The 22,695-nt window shown below is 40.6% G+C and overlaps 1 protein-coding gene across 1 annotated transcript in view; it reads left to right on the top strand.

The window, feature by feature from the left end:
- Positions 1–22,695, top strand: part of LOC132822257 (sorbin and SH3 domain-containing protein 2-like) — a 306,243-nt gene that overhangs the window by 140,985 nt on the left and 142,563 nt on the right. Inside the window, exons 5-9 of the mRNA XM_060835395.1 lie at positions 35–177; positions 1,522–2,157; positions 10,685–11,152; positions 13,125–13,266; positions 18,275–18,444. Coding sequence (XP_060691378.1) covers positions 35–177; positions 1,522–2,157; positions 10,685–11,152; positions 13,125–13,266; positions 18,275–18,444 — 1,559 coding nt within the window. The remainder of the gene's footprint in view (positions 1–34; positions 178–1,521; positions 2,158–10,684; positions 11,153–13,124; positions 13,267–18,274; positions 18,445–22,695) is intronic.

Here is a 22,695-nt window from a genome sequence, read left to right as displayed (position 1 = left end):
CTGTCTGAAGGGGTTCTTTAATTGTCTTCTGCAGATGTTTGGACATCATTTAACATTAATGACAGCTTCAAAGGCACACTAAATGGAGAAACACACAGCTCGTCACTGGCAGCCAAAGGATTCCGGAGTGTCAGACCGAATCTTTCATTTCCAGAAAGAAAAACCCCTCCACAGCAGGTGAATGGAAGCCATCTTTCTGAATGTAACAGTGTGCTTACAGCTAGAGATGTGTTTATACATGTTCCAGAAAGAAAGGCTGCTTTTTGACTCATTAAAACATATTGCTTGCCAACCTTCTGCCCATTGTCAGATAGTTGGAATAAAAATGTGATGATATGATTGTCAGATTCACACTTGTTCTTTTCCAGGCACTGTCTGAAGCTTGGAAATGTGTCATTCTGACAGAAGTGCAGGCATAGTAATATCTCATTACAAGGAAACATTGTAAAATGCTAATTGCTTTGTTGCAAATTTAATCTTGCTTGTTAATGAATTTACTCAACAAATATTGTACTATCTATTAAAATGTACAAATGGTAATCAGAATTAATGTGATGTGCACCATCAAGATTATAAACCTTGTTTGTCATCATATTAGGTTGATATTTGTTTCTGAAAATCAAAGGCTTAAAATCACAGAGGCTTACGCTTATTTCTGAGCATAACATCTTGAATTTTAAATTGCTGTGTTGTTTTAATATAACTTTGTTGTTTTGATTTGCAGCATGAGAGACATTAAATTAAGTTGTCTTTTTGCATTTCAGATATATTAATAATAAGGGGTTCCCTACATGCCACTCACTTTCATATGAGTCAGAGCTGTGTCTTCCAGCGACTGAAGTCAATTAGGAGCATTTTATAAAGCAGTAAATCATCAGCTTCACATCTCCATTAGTCCAATGTCTTGTTTACTTGCTCAAGTGCTCACTTTAACATGCCATTGGTACTGACAGAACCTTCTAATCTTACCAGTTTTTTTTAACAGTTGGGGAGGAATCCAGATGCAATTGTCAATTTAAAGGTACCTATTTATGTACCTGAAGAGTTCCTGACACAGAAATGTCAACACGCCTATTCCCTGCTTTGAGGCTGTGTTGTGTTAATGAGCAGCAATAATTGTTCAGATACTATATAAGGCTCAATTACCGTAGGCTAATGAGTGAAGGAAACACTCCAAATTCCTGATTTTAAACTCTGTTCTGTCGACAACGAATGAATGGGTGGATAGCAATTTTTGTTGATGGTCCTTTAATTTGATTTAAGACACAAACTATCTGGGAAAGTCTGTACATGCTTGCTAAGTCTAATTAAATGGGAGACCTTTGCAGATTACTCAGGTTCAGTATTGACACTCAAAAAAATAAGTTAATATATATACTAATAGATCACATTCAATGTATTCGCTAAGTAATGCTCAGTGTTGTAATTGAAATGAATTCTCCATGCTGATGTTTTCCATTTTTATTTTCCTTCCTCCCTGTATGGTTTGTGTCTTTCCTGCTGTGTGGTCATCTCTGACAGGTTCCTTCACCACCACCGAGAAAGGAAAGCTTTCATTGGGGTCCACTAATAGATCCTGACAGCCACCATGTAACACTTAGCTCAACCCAAGGCCTTATACATGGCAGTTGGCCATCAGTCCCAGAATCCAGCTTGCCAATAGCTTCCAGTATTACCCGCTTGACTAATAAGGAAGAGTACTCACACAATTCATTGCAATTGTTTCAACACTCTAGCGCAACTTCCTCTCCCGTACAGCAGCCAGCAGTTGCCCAGAACTTAACTCACAAAGTAGACGATAGTAGCACTGCTGACTCTTCCCTTCAGAAAAGTCAGGGCAGCTTCCAAGAGCGTAAAATCACCGCCATCAAGCTAACCTTGCCCGAGGATCAGCTCATTGCTAATACCCACAATGTGAGACAGCCTGACAGCTCTGTGAAACCCTCACTTCATTCACTTCCACTCGGCGATAGGACAGAGCCTGAGAGACACACAGCCTCTCTTTCCATTCAGATAGCTCCAGCAAGTCTGCATACAACAGAGCCTGGGCTCGACACACAAGGATTCCCAACCATATCTGCATCAAACAGTGGAAGGAATCTTCACAAGGACACGTTTGAAGTGCAGTCTTGTACACGCTCCTCAGGGCATCATCTGGTATATACCTTTTTTTGTAATTGCCAGCAATTTTCAACGTACTTAACATTTTATTCCTACTTGCAGAGTTTTCAAAGATTAACCAGTTAGCTCTCAATTGCAATTTGCTGTGGGATACGTAGGATCAATAGCTTCAATTATTTTTTGAGAAGCATTATTACAGCTGCAGGAGCAAATTGCTGTAGATGCTGAAATTTGTACTGAAAACAAAAAATGCTGGAAATCACAGTGTGTCAAGCAGCAGGTCTGAGGAACAGTCATCTAGACTGGAAACGTTAGCCTGCTTTCTCTCCATGGATGCTGCCTGACCCGCTGTGTTTTCTAGCACTTTTTTGTTTTTATTACAGTTGTCGTAGTTGTACTGAAGTAGTTTTCATGTTTTCTGAGCTGGCAGCTTACAGTGTCTGTGACTTCATCAGGACAGCTCCCAAAGCTAAGGGGACAGTGAAAGAGTAGTAAGAGCATTTGGTTTGCTGCAAGACAACTGACACTGCATCATAAACTGTGGATAGTCTCAAACGGCTGCAATTTTAGTTTTGAGAAACATCCATCCTGGTTACGTCTGTTTCACTGATAAGTGAATGCATTTGGCACCTGATGATAAGTGTAGGGTTTAATGTTGGGCAGGAATACTCAGGTCTAGAGATATGGTGTCAAAGAATGCGCTGACCAGTTCGTTCCATGCAATTTGTTCACTCATCACCTCAGGCATGTGAAATGATAGGGCAGGGAGAAAGTGAGGACTGCAGATGCTGAGATCAGAGTCAAAAAGTGTGGCGCTGGTAAAGCACAGCCGGTCAGGCAGCATCTGAGGAGCAGGAGAGTCGACATTTCAGGCATAACCCCTCCATCAGGAATATGAGGGCTTTCGTGCTTTTCCGGCACCACACCTTTTGACACTGATAATGATAGGGCAGGTCAGCCTGGTGTTTCTGGTCACTTGGATGTAACAGTGAAGGAAGCAGCAGAGGCTGGACCAGAGCCAGGCAGGAGCAGGAACCAGAATAGCAACAGGCAGCAGAGTTGCAGAGAGTCAAACAGCGCAGGACACTTTGGAACTCTAGTTTATAAAAAGGTGGTGGAAGCAGAGTCTTTGAATAGTTTTAAAGTAGAGGTGGATAGGTTCTTGATAAGTCAGGGACTGAAAGACTGGACACATTTTCAGAAGGTGCACACAATAGCTAGCCTTGTGTGTCACATTTTACCTGAAAGACCTGCAGTTTAAAGGTGGAGAAGTTGCCAAATCTGCTTACAATGGACAGATTTAGCCTTTTCAGCTCTGATCCATTTTCAAGGGTCAGGTACTTGGCAAACTTTAATGTGTTCTAAACGAGCAATTTGTATCATTGCAAGGGATCATGAACCAAAAGGATTTCTCCACTGCAACCTTTGTTCATTCAGCCCCCACTGTATGTGGTAGAATCTTTCCTGTCATGTTCCTGCAGCCTGGAGTTGTCTATCTATTAGGTCTCCTTCAGGTTTTGAAAATGTCCCTCAAATCCTTTTCTTTGATGGTAAGTTTTGTCACCTCTTCATGACTCCTTCTCCTCTTTCCGTTTTTGTGCTTACCTTGAAGGAACTAAGATTAAGGTATTATATAAATTCTTCTTCTAATTTTGTGCCATCAAGTGACAGAAGGCGAAATATATTTTTCTTTTTGGCAATTTAAAAATAAGTCTTTTTTATTTAATTGTGACTTTCTAGGTTCCACTTAGTCAATTTAAAAGTGAGATTCTGTGTTTGTTTTGAAAAAATACTTGTTAGCTTCAATGGTGTAATCAGAACTTGCCAGTCAGGTTCGTGTTGTTGAAGTGGTGTTGGGTTGTTATAGCTGATATTGTGGTAAAAAATACGTTAAAAAAAACTGAGTTGGACTTAATTGGAGTGTTGGGAAATTGAGCATTTTTTGCTGTAAACAGGAAGTTCACTCTGACTGCACACTGGAGACAATGCTTGTAAACACAGAAATGGCTTGGAAGTGGGCCTCCAGACTTTTCCATGTTACTGTGGAAGTTCTGGTTAAGGCAGTGGACTGGTTACTCCAACCCACCTTCTGACTCCCTAAAGCCTGTAATCATCTGCAAGGCACAGATCAGGTGTGTGATGGACTACTCCCCACTTGCCAGGATGGGTGTAGCTCCAACAACACTCAAAAAACACGATACTGTCCTGGACCAAGCAGGCCACTTGATTGGCACCAAATTCACAAACATCCACTCCCTCCATCACTGATGCTCAGTCGCAGCAGTGCAAGCCATCTGCAAAATTCACCAAAGGTCCTTCAACAATGCCTTCTGAACCCATGCCCACTACCATCTGGAAAGACATGAACACAACAGCAGATAGATGGGAACACCACCACCTGCAAATCCATCTCTAAACCACTCACCATCCTGACTTTGAATGATATCATAGTTAATTGGGTCAAAATCCTGGATCCCCACAAGCAGCATTATGGGTATATCTGTACCAAATGGACTGTAGCAGTTCAAGAAGGCAGCTCAATTATCATTTTCTCAAGGGCAGTTAGAGATGGACAAAAAATGCTGACCTCTCTCCCATGAATGAATTTTAAGAATCACTGCACCATTCTTCAATCGACTTCCATAGCCACAATACTCTGTACTGCATTGTGTCACCACTATTCAACCATCTCATCCCCGTGCCTTGCATTTTCCACACAGCATCTGGAATATTCTCCATGATAGGTACTTCTTTAACTCATCATCACATTTATGCCCTGTTCTTCTACTGAGATCCTTGTTCTAATACGGTAGTCTTGGAGTGAATGTAGCATGCTACCTCTCATGTAGTCTCTTCATCTCACTTCGTAGTTTTATAAAATGGCTGTGGTGCAACTGAATTGAAAGATGTTAGCAAGTGAATGGAAAAATATAGAAATCCATTGACCTTGCAGACAGACACCAGTTTGAAAAGCTGCATTCAGATGTCAACATGGCAGGGTTTTCAGTTCTTTTCTTATTTATTACCTTTTAGAAATAACCGAAAGGTCACAATCTAATCATTAATAATGTTTGGCTGATCTCAATGGCTCATTGAATGGAGTATGTTCCTTGCATGGATGGGTGGATATATTTCATGTGGTGTAGTACCATGTCAAACTATTGTTTTCATATTTCGAGGTAAACAAATTATTGTTTCAGTTGTTCAATCTATGTGTGACATTTTCTTTACATTGTCTATAGGAGCCTTAAAGGAACAAATAATAGCTGGAGATCAGATTGCTAATATTGTGAGTTAAGCACAAACGTAGTTTATGGATATTGTTGAAGATTGCTCTGCTCCTTGGGATTTGTGAGTTAGAAGTTTGCCAGAAGATTTTGTTGTTAGAAATGTCATATGGTTTGGAAACCTCAAAGGGATCTGGAGAAATTTCATTTACTCTGATATCAGCAAAGCTTCAGTTTTGATTCTAAGTCACGCTAGATCTGTGCCTGTTGATCTCTCTGTGAGATTCATTACCGCAAAAGGCTGTGGAGGCCAAGTGACTGAGTTTATTGAAGATAAGGATATCTAGATTCTTGATTAGTAAGGGGATTATTGGTAATGGGGTGAAGACAGAGAGAGGAGTTGAGAAACATATTAGCTATGATCAAATGATGGAGATACCAGAGGAGCCGAATAGCCTAATGTTATTCCTATATCATAAGGTCAAGTGAAGGACTAAATAGCTTGATCAGCTTTCACCTACCAAATTTATCTAGGGAGTGCTATTAAGGTCAAGAGAGAATTGAGGTAAAAGCAGAAAGTGCTGGAGAAGCCTAGCAGTTCTGGCAGTATCTGTGAAAGGAGGAGCAGAGTTAGTATTTTAAGTTTGATCAGACTCTTTCTCAAGCCTTCAGAATTGAGGGCTTGTTCAAGGCTATAAACCAGTGGTCACCCCAGGCTCTGCATTTACAGCAACAATCTGCATTTAATAAAATGATACATCCCAAGGCACTAGAAAGGTTCGTGTAAAAAAATTGAAATATTATTTTTCGATTTGATTTATTGTAGTAAAATGTACTAAGTACAGTGAAAAGCTTTATTTTGTAAGAGGTACAGGCAGATCATAGCAAACAAGAACATACAGATCGTAGGGTGCTTAGACAGAACCCAGTGTTGGCCATACTAGACCAGGCAGATCCCAGAATAAAACTTGACTTTTAGCTAATGAGCTTTATAAGTGTGGCCCATTATCATGGTAGTCTGTCTCTGAACATAATCACTCAATTTTGCCAATTTTCTTTAGCTAAATAACACAAATTTACTTTACAAAAGAAAAGTAAACAAGCAAAGCTATATATATAGCTATGTATATGTTAGTCAATTCTAAAAGATTGTAACATGAACAGCAAAAACACAGGCTCAACCTGTTTACCAGCAATATGTCTTTCAGCAACTCAATCCCAGAGAAATATCACCCTTACCTTATCTCTTTAATTTCTTATTTAACTGACTCTTTCCAGTTTTCTTTCATGTGCTGCCTAAAAGGTTTTAAGATTTTTGTCTTAGCCTGAGTATCCTATGTGAGGGTCTGGATTCCTTTTAAGTTCTGACAGCCCAGACACTTGTATAAGTTCTACAACCTGGAGATAGGTTTAGTTTGTTAGCTATCAAACACTAAAGTCTTGTCAACATTGTGGAGGAAAGAAACCTCACAGGCATGGACAGTCCCCAGCTAGTAAAACTGTAGGCTTTCTTTGCAAGCAAATAGTTCACTTTCAGAAAATATGCTGAAGTAGGAGACAGCCACAGAAAAACAAAAGACCAAATAACTGCCCACACAAAGACATAAATCAGGTATAGCATAATCCAATAAACCCATAGTTTTCCAATAGCAAATCAGTGACCCAGACCAAACATTTTGAAACAGAAAGATTTATGTCAATGGGCATCTCATAAAATTCAAGTCAGATGTTGGAGCAAGTTGCACAATACTGTCAGGTAGTGAGCCTCGATTTTTAAACAAGTTACTATTTTAAAGTATTAGCCCCATTGATCCTGCCGCAGTGAAACCTGTTTTGATAGAATTTGATAGAAGGGAGGTCTCTTAGTGTCCTGCCCAGCATTCATAACCAGTATCATCAAACAAAGCTATTTGGTCATTTATCTAGGTCCTTTGCTGTGTGTAGGTACATGCTGTAACGGTGGCTATATTTCAGAAGATATATAATTATTTGTGAAGCACTTTCAGACCTTCTTGGGACTTTTAGAATGCTATCCTTAGTGTCGCTGCACTGGCTCATTCAGAAGTTTGCTTCCTCCATCCATCTCATCAGCAGTTCCAATTGAGCGTTGCCATTGTCCCATAAGTCTCCCCAGGCTTCCTTTCCCTTAGTCTATTAATTGCATACCTGCTGACTTCTGCCAAATTTGATGATCTTACTGCATTCTACCTTCACATCATGCTTCAGTGGTATTTCCCAGCTTGCCTCCACTGACCTCCTATAATATCTAGAAACAATGATAAAAACTTCTCTGCCCTGCCAAATCTTTCAGTTTTTACCTTTCCAAAACCTTTCCCTTTTGGCTTTTCTGACTGTGGCAAAGGGACAGCATCATTAGGCAAGTAACTTAAAGGCTTGGACGCATGGTCTGTGGTCACAGGTTCAAATTTTACCTGGTGGAATTTAAAATCACTTAATAAATCTGGAATATAAAACTAGTTTCAGTGGTGGCATCATGGAATGGCCATTGATTGATTCACTAACGTTTTTCAGTGAAGGAAATCTGCCATTCATACCTATTCTGATACCTGTGGAAAAGCACAGCAGGTCAGGCAGCATTTGAGGAGCAGGAGAGTCGACGCTTTGGGCAGAAACCCTTCATCAGGAATGCAATGCCCAAAACATTGACTCTCCTGTTCCTTGGATGCTGCCTGACCAGCTGTGCTTTTCTAGCACCACACTCAAGAATAGGTATGAATGGCAGATTTCCTTCACTGAAAAATATTAGTGAATCTCCAGCATCTGCAGCCCTCACTTTCTCCTAGATCCTTACCTATTCTGGCCTACGTGTGGCTCCAGATCCACTGCAATGTGGCTGACTCTGAAATTGTCCCCTGAAATGGCCTAGCAAGCTACTCCATAGCAGGGCAATTAGGCATCGTGAAGAGTTCCTGGCCTGACCTAAAACTGGATAAAGAATAAAACAGTGCTCTGGAAATTGTTGCTTGACCTTCTGCACTTTTTACTTTTGCCTTTGACTTGTTTTAATTTTAAACTCCTTTATTTAATTAAAATTTCCCAGGTTGAGCAATTTTAAAGTGAGATTCTGTATTTTTATTTGAAGGAGCTTTCTGGCATTGGTGATGTAAGTTAAATTTCTCACTTTAGTACTAGTTATTACATCAGCAGTAGTTATGGTGATGGAAAAAAATCTCTAAAAGGAATAAGTTTTAAATCAATCTTTCAAAGCTATATGACTTTGAAATGTCCCTTTATTTTTAGAGACTGCTGTAATGAGTCTGAAAAACAACAATTTGTCTAAATTTTGTTCAACTTTGACAAGTTAGACACAACTATATTCACAAATTATTATATTTTCACAAGTATTGGCACTGGCACAGAATCTGCTGCTGATCTCAAAGAACTCATTCACTGAAGTTGAATGAAGATCTGTGGATGCTGGAGATCTGAAACAAATAGAACAGAAATTGCTGGAGAAACTCAGCAGGTCTGGCAGCGCCTGCAGAGGGAAAACACAGTTCACATTTCAGGTCCAACACCCATCTTCAGAACTGGAGAATTTTCACTGGACTCAAAATGCTAACTCTCCACATTCACTCCACCAGTCTTAAAAATAGGTTTTAATTTCATTGTGGAGAAGAAATTTTATCCTTGCAAGAAACTACACTTTTCTGGTAAAAATGTATTCCAGTTATTTGGTTGAATAAGTTTTCAATTTTCTATGGTATGAATGTTAATAGATTTTATAAAATTAGAGTTATTGAGGCTTGCAGTAAAATTCTTAGCTTTAATACCTTGGAAGTTCTAATCATATATTCGGCAAAAGCAAAATTTGATTTAATTAAGTATTTTTGAACTGAATGGAAAAAGTCACTTTTTGTCTAAGTGTTTTTGTCTTGGAGAAGCAGTAGCATGATGGTTATGTCTCTGCACTAATTGTCCCGAACCACAGGCTCTAATGTTCTGGGACCTCTGTTCCACCATTGCAAAGAAATCTAAAATCAGTAAAAATCTTGAATCAAATGCTCGGCTAACACTGATCAGGTAACCACAGTAATTGTTGTAAAACTAATGCCCTCTACTGAAGGAAATCCACCAGCCTTCCCTGGCCTGGCTTATGTGTGACTCCTGAATTAAACTAATGTGCTCTTAACTGCCCTCAGAACTACGAACATAAGAACATAGAAACCAGGAGCAGCAGTAGGCAATTCAGCCCCTCGAGCCTGCTCCACCATTTAATACGATCATGGCTGATCTCACCTCAGCCTCAATTCCACTTTCCTGCCCCCTCTCCATTACTCTTCAACCCATTAGGAATTAGAAATCTGTGACTCATCTCCTTGAAGTTACTGAATGTTCCAGCACCCACCATACTCTGGGCGAGTGAATTCCACAGATCTACATGCCTTTTAGAGAAGAGTTCTGGAAGCAGAAGCCTAACAAGTCACTTAGTTTGAGAGCAATTAGGGATGGGCAGTGGCCAACGATGTCCATAAGCTCTGAATAAAAGGCAATTAATCACGAAGGGAAAACAGCGTTTATACTGAATGAGGAGAGTGCTGATTGGTTAGTTAGAAGACTCTGATTGATAGAGGTGTTGCCATGGAAAGTACATTGATTTGCGAACTTGCATTTTTGTTTTAATTTTCACTGCATCAAGTGTCTGCTTTAACACACGGGAAATATGTTGGTGCATACTTTAATGGGTTTGTGGCCTGTTCCCTGTCTGTGCTGAACTGTGATGTTAACATGTGAAGAAGAAGCTTGAGAGTGGTCCCCAGTGAGGAGCTGCTGACTACTAGTCTGAATCAAACCTTTAATTAGCAGTACAGTGTGAGGAGCTCAATTATTAGTTCCTTTGTGATTTGGAGATGCAGGTGCTGGACTGAGGTGTACAAACTTTAAAATCTCACGACACCAGGTTATAGACAAACAGGTTTATTTGGAAGTACTAGCTTTCGGAGCACTGCTCCCTCATCAGGTGGTTGCCTAATGAATCACCTGATGAAGGAGCGTCGCTCCGAAAGCTAGTGCTTCCAAATAAACCTGTTGAACTATAACCTGGTGTTGAGATTTTTAACCTAGTTCTTTTGTACTTTGGAAACAGCTTAGAAGTCTGTTATCAAATTTAAATGCAAATTCTGTGATAATCACCATTAACAACATAATTGAGGCACAGAGGGAAGCAATGTTCTTACTTTGTTTTACTACATCCTACATTCAATGGGAATTTGAGAATTAACTGAAGATGTTGTTTGGAAAACTGTTTGCTTAATTGTCCCCAACATTTAATAACCTGTTTTATGTTTACCCCTATAATATTCTCCCTCCTTCAGCCTGAAAGTCAGTCAGAAGAGAAAATGGCATCCAAGATTAATACATCACAAGGATGCCGGCAAATCTCACCAGACGTTGCTTCACCTTTTCCTCTGCTACCTACTAACAGGACTCTTCTCTCGCCTTGCTATGGTGTGGAGCAAGAGCCAGCTACCTTGCCAACCTTCGATGACTTCATCCCTTCCCACCTCCTGAAAGCCCGTTACCCTACCCTGTCATCTTACAATCTTCTTTCCCTGAGCTCGAATCTTTTCACAAACCCGAATGAAGCATCTTCGTTTGTTACTGACTCCACTCTGAGTGAATATTCGTCTTGCAACCTGAGTGAGTCCTCCACGGCCATTCTAGATGAGCTGCAAACCTGTGGCTACGAAACCACGGATCATTCTGACACTCCATCCCCAACCCTGAGTCGGATGTCTGCAATAACTGATGATACAACTACCACCACTACTGCTCCCGCTCATGTAATTACCCTTCCTGTTAACCCACCTTGCTGAAAGAGGTGGCAGAATTCAAGTAGGGAATAGCATAACAAGAATCCCTTATTCAAGGTGTCCGCATGTTCTGTATCGTGTCTTGTTATTTGCCACATAATTTACTTAATTCCCACTTGTGCCAGTTGCAACCACTGCTACCTACTAACAGTTTGTCAATTAGCAAATATGGATGTCTCTTTTTTTGTTGTTGGTCTGGTTTATTCACTTGACTGTGTTGCATCAGTCTTCCCAGTGATTCCAAATTAGGAACAAAGTGGACCAATTAAAATATTTGCCAATGTTAGGAATTTGCCAAGTTCTTTTGAATTTATATCATGTAACTTTTGTCCATTTCTGATGCTTTGGGCACATGATTAAAGATATTAAAAATCCAATTCAAATTAAGACTGAAAGAGTCACTATGAATAGTTAGAATATGCGTGATAACCATTATTTTCCATCAGGACCTTTAAAATAGCCGTGATCAGCATGAGAAGGGCAACTATAATCAATTTATCAAGACCTTTTCAAACTATGAACTTACAATGAAAGGTTGCAATATTAGTTAATATAAATCAAAAAATGTTGGATCTTTTGCCTGTTATCAAAATCTGTTCTTGTAAGTGCTTTAAGCGCAAGCAGAATTGCTGTGGAAGGTGTATATTTCCATTTGCTCAATGATTTGTTGAGTGGAATAAATTAGAATTGAACTAACCTTTCCTCTTCTCATCTTATTTTCACTCCATCAATTTCATAATTCTCTTTCTATTGTATGTTTGAAACTAACACCTTCTGGAATGTATTCAGGGAACTGAAAATCCTCCCTTGGTTTATCTTGCTACAAAGGAAATGCATTTTAAAAATAAGTTTAACAATATCTGTGCTAATTGCAAAGTTCTTATGGTCAGTAACATGGCCGAGAGCTCTATTGAGTCATATTGCAATACAACCTACAATTTACCACAATTACATTGCATTTGAAGATCTTTTGAACACACGGCTGTGTGTAAATTCACATTGCTTATATAGGTGCAGGAAAAATTCAAAAGACATCCAGATACAGGTTCATTGCTTCAACCATCCTGCAGATAGTTGGCCTCAGAATTTTTCTCTTAAACCTTAATTTCATAGCATTGCAAAATCCTTACTGGGAACTATAATTTTGCATTTGTTAGAGATTCTGTGCTGATATTAATGAAGCTAATTCCTTTTTCTTAAAATCCATGTGATTTCTTAATGAACAAAAGGAAATGAAACGTGAAGGAGTCACATAGTTTAATAATGTTAGGGACTGTTGGTGGCAGGACTGCTGAAGGTTCATGTGCTTTAATATAGAATCAGGAGAGAGAGTGTTTAGCAAATGTGGGCACATGCTCCAACACCTTTTCCAAAAATGGATCAAACCCCAGACATTATTAGCAAAACCAGATCCCCAAGAAAATAACAATGTGTTTTACCAAATTCTTGTCACTTTCATCATTGATCCTATTCTAACTCATGTTTTGTTTTGTAGATATTGAAGCACTGACTGCATGAGGTGACAAAAAATACATTTAGTTTTATTTTCATTGGAACTAATATTCCCTCATTTGGGGATAACCATTGTGTAGCATTGTCAGAATTCACAATGCAGTGAAACTAAACTAATGTGGGGTTGGGGGTATTGGATGATAGGAGCGGTATCCCTGCCTGTAAGATTGCAGTAGTGTGTGAAAGCATTTGTCTGGAAAGTTGGAATGCTTTGGAAGAAAGCTCACTGTAAATTCACGTTAGCAATCTTGATATCAGATGGCACTCTACTCTCACACTCGTGACCTGTGTATGTTTCTGTACGTACTAATCACATCACCACTGTTCCCTCTCGTGGGTGACGAAATCTTGCATCCTCCCACCTTAATAAAGTGGTATCAGTTCATTACTGGGTACTGATAATGGTCTGCTTTGTTCTTGATGTATACAGATGGTGGTGAATGGAAATTCTCGCACTGATAGCAGCAGTCCAATGAGTTATTTGCAAAGGCCCTTCTCACCATCATCAGCTTATTCTTCATCACCTTCAGTAAATCCAAACATTGTTACAATGCAACACAGCAGAACCATGGGTAAGCTGTTTCTGTGCAATGTTTACTTTGTGCAGTTGTGTTATAGGCTTTGAATTAATAATTTGGCAATGAACATTTGTTTAATCTGTAACAATGACCTATGTTGTGCAGTGACATTTGGTTTGCATATCTTAATGCAACCAATTAGTTATCTTTGTACATTTGAAAATTTAAAATGCACAACTGTTTGTAATTTTTTTAGAATTTGTCTAATAAATAAGAAACCGTGCCGGTTAATACGAAATGCTTAAAAACTCAAACTGCTTAAAGTTCTAAGTATTTAAAGGACAGTTGTTGAAATATGTTGTTAAATCATGACCTTTGTGTTCTATGGGTATTAATTTCATGGTTAGATAGTGAAAATGAAAATGTTATAATTTTAGCATTATGAAGTATCTCAATTGGCCAATAAATGTTTTACTGTTTTGAAGAAAAATCCTCATTTCGCAACTTTGTAAAATCCCCTCTGAGAACAGTAATTTAAAGTTTGTTATTCTCTCTGCACTGGTACTGGTGAAACAAAGTCCTTTATTGTTTTAACTCTCTGTGATTTCTTGGAAAAGTTTGTGAAGAATATGAAAAAGTTGGATGATTTAATGGCATTAATGAATGATGGAGGTGGCCATGTGCTTTGTTATAAAACAAGGAGAGAGAGTGTTGGATAAATGAAAATTCAGTGGATGCATAGGCAAACATCGCATTCCAAAATGGTGAATCCCCACCCCCCAACATTTTACTCATTCAGTATTCATTCAACCAGATCTGCACAAAAATGACCAAGACTGTGTTTACAAAATTTCAGGCTGCTTTATTTATCCTAATCTAATCCAGATTGATTTCCATATTGACAGTTTAGCAAGCAATAATTTTTCTTTTGAAGACCTTAAACATCTAACCTTTAACACCGTAAAGATCTAATAGGCAGGTTTCTTAAATGCCTTGAAGTCATGACACCTCAATTTGACAATTATTCTTGACAGTTTCTCTTGACATTTTTGAAAGTGCTTTTAACAGTTTATTTTGAGACTTTTGACAGTTCCGCTTGAAAGGTCCTTTCGATACTTACTTTTGACAATTTTAAAGTTAAAAATCACACAACACCAAGTTATAGTCCAACAGGTTTATTTGGAAGCATGAGCTGAGGGTTACAGTGTCATGGGGTTGTAATGATATATTAAACAACTTTAGTTAAAAAAAATCACACAACACCCGATTATAATTCTTAAACAAATTTAAATTCAGTCTTTCATCTTTTAGAATGGGATATGGTGGTTTAGGTTCTTTAATAGGTTCTTTAAATTCCAGACTCACATTCTCAAGGTGGCATCAGTTTATCTAATAATCGGTGTCATCTCAGCTCAGACAATGTATTCAATGTGTGAAGGTGAAGGTACATTTTGACACTTTGGCAGTTCCAATACAGTAAAAACAAGGACTGCAGATTCTGGAAACCAGAGCCTAGATTAGAGTGGTGCTGGAAAAGCACAGCAGGTCAGGCAGCATCCGGGGAGCAGGAAAATTGACATTTCGGGCAAAAGCCCTTCATCAGGAATAAAGGCAGAGTGCCTGCAGAGTGGAGAGATAAATGAGAGGGGGAGGGGGTAGGGAGAAAGTGGCATAGAGTACAGTAGGTGAATGGGGGTGGGGATGAAGGTGATAGGTCAGAGAGGAATGTAGAATGGATAGGTGGGAAGGAAGATAGGCAGGTAGGACAGGTCATGAGGGCGGTGCTAAGATGGAAAGTTGGAGCTGGGGTGAGGTGGGGGAAGGGGAAATGTGGAAACTGGTGAAATCTACATTGATGCCATGGGATTGAAGTGTTCTGAGGTGGAAGATGACGCGTTCCAATAAAGTTCCAATGAGGTGACAACTTTTTAATGTACTTTTACAGGGAGTCATGCCTACTTTTGGTGATTCCAAAGGGCACCTTACCTCTTTCAAAGATATACTGGCACCAGATCTGAAGGGATACCTCAACTCTACACAATAAAGTTCAGATCTGTTCCTACCAGGTTTAATTTGTACACTAGTATGAGGTGAGGACTGCAGATGCTGGAGATCAGAGACGAGAGTGAGGTGCTGGAAAAGCACAGCAGGTCAGGCAGCATCTGAGGAGCAGGAGAATCACCGTTTTGAGCATAAGCCCTTCATCAGGAATGAGGCCTGATTCATGATGAAGAGCTTATTTCTTAAACATCGATTCTCCTGCTCCTTGGATGCTACCTGACCTGCTGTGGTTTTCCAGCACCACACTCTCAACCCTTAATTCATACACACCATGTTTCCATCATTCCTTGCTACCCAGGACACCAATGACACAGGAGAGGAGATAGCTGCTAATTAATATGGGCTCAGAAGAGGCCCATGGGATGACTGTTACCAGAGCAATCCAATCCAGTGTAGAAATTTAGGAATAGGAGTAGATCATGACTGACTATCTCCTCAATGCTACTTTCCCGCATCAACTCTATATAATTTGATGTAATTAACCTTCTTTCCTTATCTTTATTCCTCCATTGCCCACTTTCATAAAGTTTATATTTTTTTCCCAAGGCACAGTGAATGCCATTAAAGTTTGCAGTTTCTCAACTAGTTTCCAGTTTATCTCCTCAAACAGTCTGCCCTCACCGATAAGTGTAGCCAAATTCAATATTATTCTAATTCCAATGACGCTTTGATTTATTCCCACAGGGCAGATGCTATGGAAGCATGTAAACATAAACTGGAAATATGTCTTTAATATTGCACCACTAAGTCAGATAGACCTGTCTCTGAATGTCCCACATAATACCAAGTAACGTCAGCAACTGTTTAACGTGGATGTAAAATCTAGTCCTGTTTAAATTGGTGTTGCTTACCATTTCTCACCACTTACTTTCATTAAAAATTGAACTTCACTATTGCTGCAGTTTAGTTCTAGTGATCAGACGATACTGAATGACACTTTTTTTTTGTCATTGAGCCATATTTAATTTGGCATGTTCTCATTGAAGTTCTGGTACACAATCAGAGTTTTCACCTAAATTTACCTTTGTGTACATTTATGTCAAAGTGCTGAGTCATTATTTATCTCATCACACAAACCGTTTCCATGAAGTAATTGCAGACTTGGTGCAGAATTTTCAAGAGCTCAAGGAGGTAGGTTTTTTTTGTTGGAGAACAGGAATGAAATCTAATCAGGCCAAATCCATACCATATTCTTGCCTCCACAAGATTCTACTTGTGGAGATATGGTGTTGCCAGTACTGGTTATCTGATCAATTATTCTCTTCAAATACCATGAGGTTTTGATTAAAGGCACTGTTCTGACACCATCTAGATTTTCTGGTGGTGCATTTGGTACTCATCAAGTCAGGAGCTGTCCATGAAACAGTCATGGCGTCCCAGTGCCATACTGAGTAATTGTCGGAATCTGGAGCTCTATCCAACGGGGTAAACGCCACACCAATGAATGGCAGCAAGGACCGCCTATTGCTAAATGAGGCTTCACCAGCGGCTGATTCTGAACCATTTTAATTGTTATTTGTGTCCAGTGATGGGGACTGGAGGCACCCTCACATCTCATATTATACTTCAGCAGTGCCCACCACTGATGGTGAGACTGTTAGCCCCCTGTAGGCCCTCAAGAGTAGGGTTCCAGTCGCCATCTTTAACTGGATGGGAATCCTAGCGGCTGCTACTTAAGTAGCCATTTTCTCCAAAACCGCCATTGGAATCTCACCAGCTATAGTGCACCCAGGTGTTGGGATCAAGATATTGGAATTAAAACTGTCCATTGTTCTTAGTTCCTGTGACACTTCACCATTAACAATTTGGCAGTCTTCTATGGTACAAAGACTCCAGGTACAGCATCAGATAGCCAAATAGATGGGTGGCTGCATCGAATCCCTACAGTGTGGAAATGGGCCCTTCAACCCAACAAGTCCATACCGATCCTCTGAAGATTAACCCACCCAGACTCATTCTTCCTACTCTATATTTACCCCTCACTAATGCACCTAAGCTATACATCCCTGAACACTATGGACAGTTTAGCACAGCCAATTCACCTAACCTGCACATCTTTGGACTGTGGGAGGAAACCCACGCAGACATGGGGAGAATGTGCAAACTCCACACAAACAGTCGCTCAAGGCTGAAATCAAGCCCGGGTCCTTGGTGCTGTGAGGCAGCAATGCTAACCACTGAGCCACTGTGCATCTTATTGAGTAATCATGTTACGGAGTACATTTGCAGTTCAAGGTTTATTTCTTATCTTCCTGTGATGGGCTTTGTATTTTGGAAACATTGTGGGTATACATCTCTGTGATTTGTGTCCTTTTTATGTATAAGCTCATTACATAATTTTGTCAGAAATGACTAAATGTCATGTGTGTGTTTGAAGACTCTGTTGGATAACTAATGGGTCTTCTAATCCATATTTTAAAGTACTTTTATGAAGTGAACTCTTCCTTTCATGAAGCCTGAACTTAAATTTGAGTGAGAAATATGAAATGATTCAATTTGTACCAGTTGAGTTAAAATATAATCTAGGCAAAAGTAAGGACTGCAGATGCTGGAAACCAGAGTCTAGATTAGAGTGGTGCTGGAAAAGTACAGTAGGTCAGGCAGCATCTGAGGAGCAGGAAACCCAATGCTTCGGGCAAAAGCCATTCATCAAAATATAATCTATTCCCTAATTCTGATTGTAATGTGCCATTTAATTTATTTTGTTATCTAAGTGTGGGAATGGACAGGGGAGTGATTATTTAAGTGAACGGATTCTTCCTACATAACTTGATATTCAAGCTGGAATACCGCAGTCAAAACACACTCAATACTAAAGACATTTTCACATGGGAGTAATGTGGAAGAATTATTTTGGTAATTTTGAGTTGAGGAACCCAAAGTGCCTTCAATCTGCCAATCCTCACAATATGCTTAGAACTGGTGTCATTCAAGGCACTGAAGGACATGATTTATTCATTTTGATTTGGTTCCTACATGACATCAATTTCTTTCCTTGCAGAGAACCTAAGTACATCACAGCAGAGCAAATCACCTGGTGCAGACATAATGAGCATTGACCCGGTTTACAGGACATCAGAGGAGGAGAAGAAAGTCACGGTAATTAAAGCGCCGCATTATGCAGGAATTGGCCCTGTTGATGAATCTGGAATACCTATAGCCATAAGGACGGTAGGAATATATTTCTTTTTCTCACTTTATTTTTGCTCTCTCAATTTTTTTTTGCAGAGCAGACACTATTTCCAAAATTTCCTCATCCATTTGCATCCTGGTTAGAGCTTGAGGACAAGAAATAATGATTGGAGAAGGCTTGTATTTGAATTTCAAATTGTACATACTCCAAAAAATTTCAAAACTATTTCTTACTGGATTTCCTTGTGATTATATCATGATTATCTCCTCTCATTTCCAATGGCCTTGAGGCAGGAACATTTTCACCCTGTCAAATTCATCTTTGTCTGAGGATTTATATCAAGTTACCTTGGCCTTCCTTTTATTTTTAAGAGATAAGAGTCACAGTTTCTGTTCCACATTCCCTGCCAAGTTTGCCTGCCCAGTTCCAAAATCATCCTTGTACATTTTTCTCACCCCTTCATCAAAGCCCCTTTATCCTTTTCATACTATGGAGATCAGAATGGTGCACAATACTTGAAATGTTGTTAAACCATCTGATACTTTAATAAAGGTTTCACATTACTTGTCTACTTTCCAATCCTATCCCTCCATAAGGAAATTCCAATGATGTGGTTTTGTCAATGACCTTAGTAGAATATATAATTACATTCAGTCATTTATGTTTTTGTAGCCAAGCCTTTTGCATTCAGCCTCCGATTGCCCAAGTAGTGTTTGGCCTCCCTCTTCTTTCCTACCAAACTGCATCATCTCACAGTTGGCAACATTGAAATAGACCTATCTACTGCACATGAGTTATTTGAGCTTACTAATGTTTTCCTGCATTTTTCCACACTCTTCCTGAGTATTAACTGCAACTTCTAAGTCAGTATTAACTGCGAATTTTTGAAATTTTGCTTCTAATTCCTGAGGTGAAATCAATAATTAGATTGCAACAGTCTGGGTGCCATATCACTTCCCAACCTTTTGAAATCTTAATCGTGACCTTTAAACATCACTCTCTACTTTCTCTCTTGCATCTGCCTTGTTATCCATTCTGTAATCTGTCCCCAGACTCCAGACGCTCTGATCTTAAATCATGAGCTTGATTTCTATCGGCCTGATGTTTGAGTGGCTGTTATGGTAAACCATGTTTGTTATTCACTGTACCATCTTTTAATTAGTGAAACATCTATTTAACAGTGAAGTGTTTGCTTTTGTGATTAAACTTATAATTTTAATGGAATTGAATAAGAGTTGAAGAAGAGTGTTGCAGTGAATTTTGATTTCCTTATATGTTGTCCCTATGGATCCAACACTTAATTATATAATTACATCATTAGCTCTAATCTTCACTGCAATATTGGCATAGACAGCTTCAAAAATTGGAAAAAAAAGTCATTTTCAATTGTCTCAATTGCTTAAGAAAAATTACATTTTGGTATCAAAGCAGCTGTCTCAGATTATAATATGACATGCATTATATTTGCTGTTGAAGAGTGTGATGCTGGAAAAGCACAGCTGGTCAGGCAGCATCCGGGGGCAGGAGAATCGACGTTTCTACCATAAACTCTTCATCAGGAATGAAGGGCAGGTCCAAGGGAGCTGAGAGATAACTGGGAGGGGATGAGGCTGGGGAACGGTAGCTGGGAATGCGATAGGTAGACAAAATAGGGGGTGAAGGTGATAAGTTGGTGATAGGTCAGTGTTCTAGATTAGTGGTGCTGGAAGAGCACAGCTGTTCAGGCAGCATCCAAGGAGCAGTAAAATCGACGTTTTGGGCAAAAGCCCTTCATCAGGAATAAAGGCAGAGAGCCTGAAGAGTGGAGAGATAAGCTACAGGAGGGTGGGGGTGGGGAGAATGTAGCATAGAGTACAATGGGTGAGTGGGGGAGGGGATGAAGGTCAGGGAGGAGGGTGGAGTGGATAGGTGGAAAAGAAGATAGGCAGGTCGGACAAGTCCAGACAAGTCATGGGGACAGTGCTGAGCTGGAAGTTTGGAACTAGGGTGAGATGGGGGAAGGGGAAATGAGGAAACTGTTGAAGTCCACATTGATACCCTGGGGTTGTAGTGTTCCAAGGTGGAAGATGAGGCGTTCTTCCTCCAGGCGTCTGGGGGTGAGGGAGCAGCGGTGAAGGAGGCCCAGGACCTCCATGTCCTCGGTAGAGTGGGAGGGGGAGTTGAAATGTTGGGCCACAAGGCGGTGTGGTTGATTGGTGTGGGTGTCTCGGAGATGTTCCCTGAAGTGCTCTGCAAGGAGGCGCCCAGTCTCCCCAATATAGAGGAGACCGCATCGGGAGCAGCGGATACAATAAATGATATTAGTGGATGTGCAGGTAAAACTTTGATGGATGTGGAAGGCTCCTTTAGGGCCTTGGATGGAGGTGAGTGAGGAGGTGTGGGCGCAGGTTTTGCAGTTCCTGCGGTAGCAGGGGAAGGTGCCAGGATGGGAGGATGGGTTTTAGGGGGGGGCGTGGACCTGACCAGGTAGTCATGGAGGGAACGGTCTTTGCGGAAGGCAGAAAGGGGTGGGGAGGGAAATATATCCCTGGTGGTGGGGTCTTTTTGGAGGTGGCGGAATTGTCGGCGGATGATTTGGTTTATGCGAAGGTTGGTAGGGTGGAAGGTGAGCACCAGGGACGTTCTGTCCTTGTTACGGTTGGAGGGATGGGGTCTGAGGGCGGAGGTGCGGGATGTGGACGAGATGCGTTGGAGGGCATCTTTAACCACGTGGGAAGGGAAATTGCGGTCTCTAAAGAAGGAGGCCATCTGGTATGTTCTGTGGTGGAACTGGTCCTCCTGGGAGCAGATATGGCGGAGGCGGAGGAATTAGGAATACGGGGTGGCATTTTTGCAAGAAGTAGGGTGGGAAGAGGTGTAATCCAGGTAGCTGTGGGAGTCGGTGGGTTTGTAAAAAATGTCAGTGTCAAGTCGGGCGTCATTAATAGAGATGAAGAGGTCCAGGAAGGGGAGGGAGGTGTCAGAGATGGTCCAGGTAAATTTAAGGTCAGGGTGGAATGTGTTGGTGAAGTTGATGAATTGCTCAACCTCCTCGCGGGAGCACGAGGTGGCGCCAATGCAGTCATCAATGTAGCGGAGGAAGAGGTGGGGAGTGGTGCTGGTGTAATTACGGAAGATCAACTGTTCTACGTAGCCAACAAAGAGACAGGCATAGCTGGGGCCCCTACGTGTGCCCATGGCTACCCCTTTGGTCTGGAGGAAGTGGGAGGATTCGAAGGAGAAATTGTTAAGGGTGAGGACTTGAGGTGGTTAATGTCGCGGTGGCAGTTGGCTATGAAGAGATTGAGGGCGGGTGAGAGGCCAGCATGGGGTATCCAGGTGGATGGGGTGTGTTGGAGGCGGGAGAAAGGGTCGTCAGAGGGTGGGCGAGAATCCTGGTTGAAGAAGTAAGCACGGAGCCGAAGGCAGCGGAAGAATTGTTCGATGTCTCGCCGCGTGTTAAACTCGTTAATCCGAGAGCGTAGGGGAATGAAGGTGAGGCCTCTGCCGAGGACTGATCTTTCATCCTCAGAGAGGGATAGTTCTGGAGGGATGGTGAAAATACGGCAGGGCTGGGAGCTAGGACCTGGTGTGGGCGGGGTTAGGCGTGGGGGCGGGAATCGAGGCGGGGATGGAGATCGGAGCGGGAGTGGGGTTCGGCGTGGGGACAGAGATCAGCGTGGGGGAGTCAGTGTTTCCTACTGAAGAAATAATACTATTGATTGATAGGAAATACTATAAATGATCTGTGTAGGCACTTATTTAATGTACAAAACGAGGACAGAGTTAAAGAAATGTCAGAAATCCTAATTTGATCAACTTCTCCATTACCATATCCATTTGATCTAATTCAATATCTCCCATCTTCTACCCTTTCACAAACGTTTCTTTCCTCCTTGCCCCGTCAATTCATATTCTAAACATGATCTCTGACTTGTCTTAGGTCAATGACCTTTCGTCCAAACTATGCTGTCACTTGTTTCTCTGCCCACAGGTGCTACTTTATCTGTGAAATATTTCCAGCATTTTCTATTTTTTTTCTCAGTTTGCCAGCTTCTGGAGTTTTTTTTTTGGTTTGCATTGCTCTGAAAGTTGGTACCTGCTCCCCCAGTTCCCACTGCAAGACTTAAATTACATTTGATTCATTGAGGAACACATTGTTTTTCATAAAGGGATTTCTAGATTTTTTTTTCAAGAAAAAGAAATCTTGACCCAATTTTTTCCTCATCGGTACATTATTATTATACAGTGAGAACATTTTCCAAAAGCTGAAAATATTTGAGGTCTCCTTAACCACGACAGACAGAATA

The sequence above is a fragment of the Hemiscyllium ocellatum genome, chromosome 2 (genome assembly GCF_020745735.1).
Source record: "Hemiscyllium ocellatum isolate sHemOce1 chromosome 2, sHemOce1.pat.X.cur, whole genome shotgun sequence".
Classification (NCBI taxonomy): Eukaryota; Metazoa; Chordata; class Chondrichthyes; order Orectolobiformes; family Hemiscylliidae; genus Hemiscyllium; species Hemiscyllium ocellatum.
The sequence above is the reverse complement of the archived record's forward strand: the minus strand, read 5'-3'. Positions and strand labels throughout refer to the sequence as shown.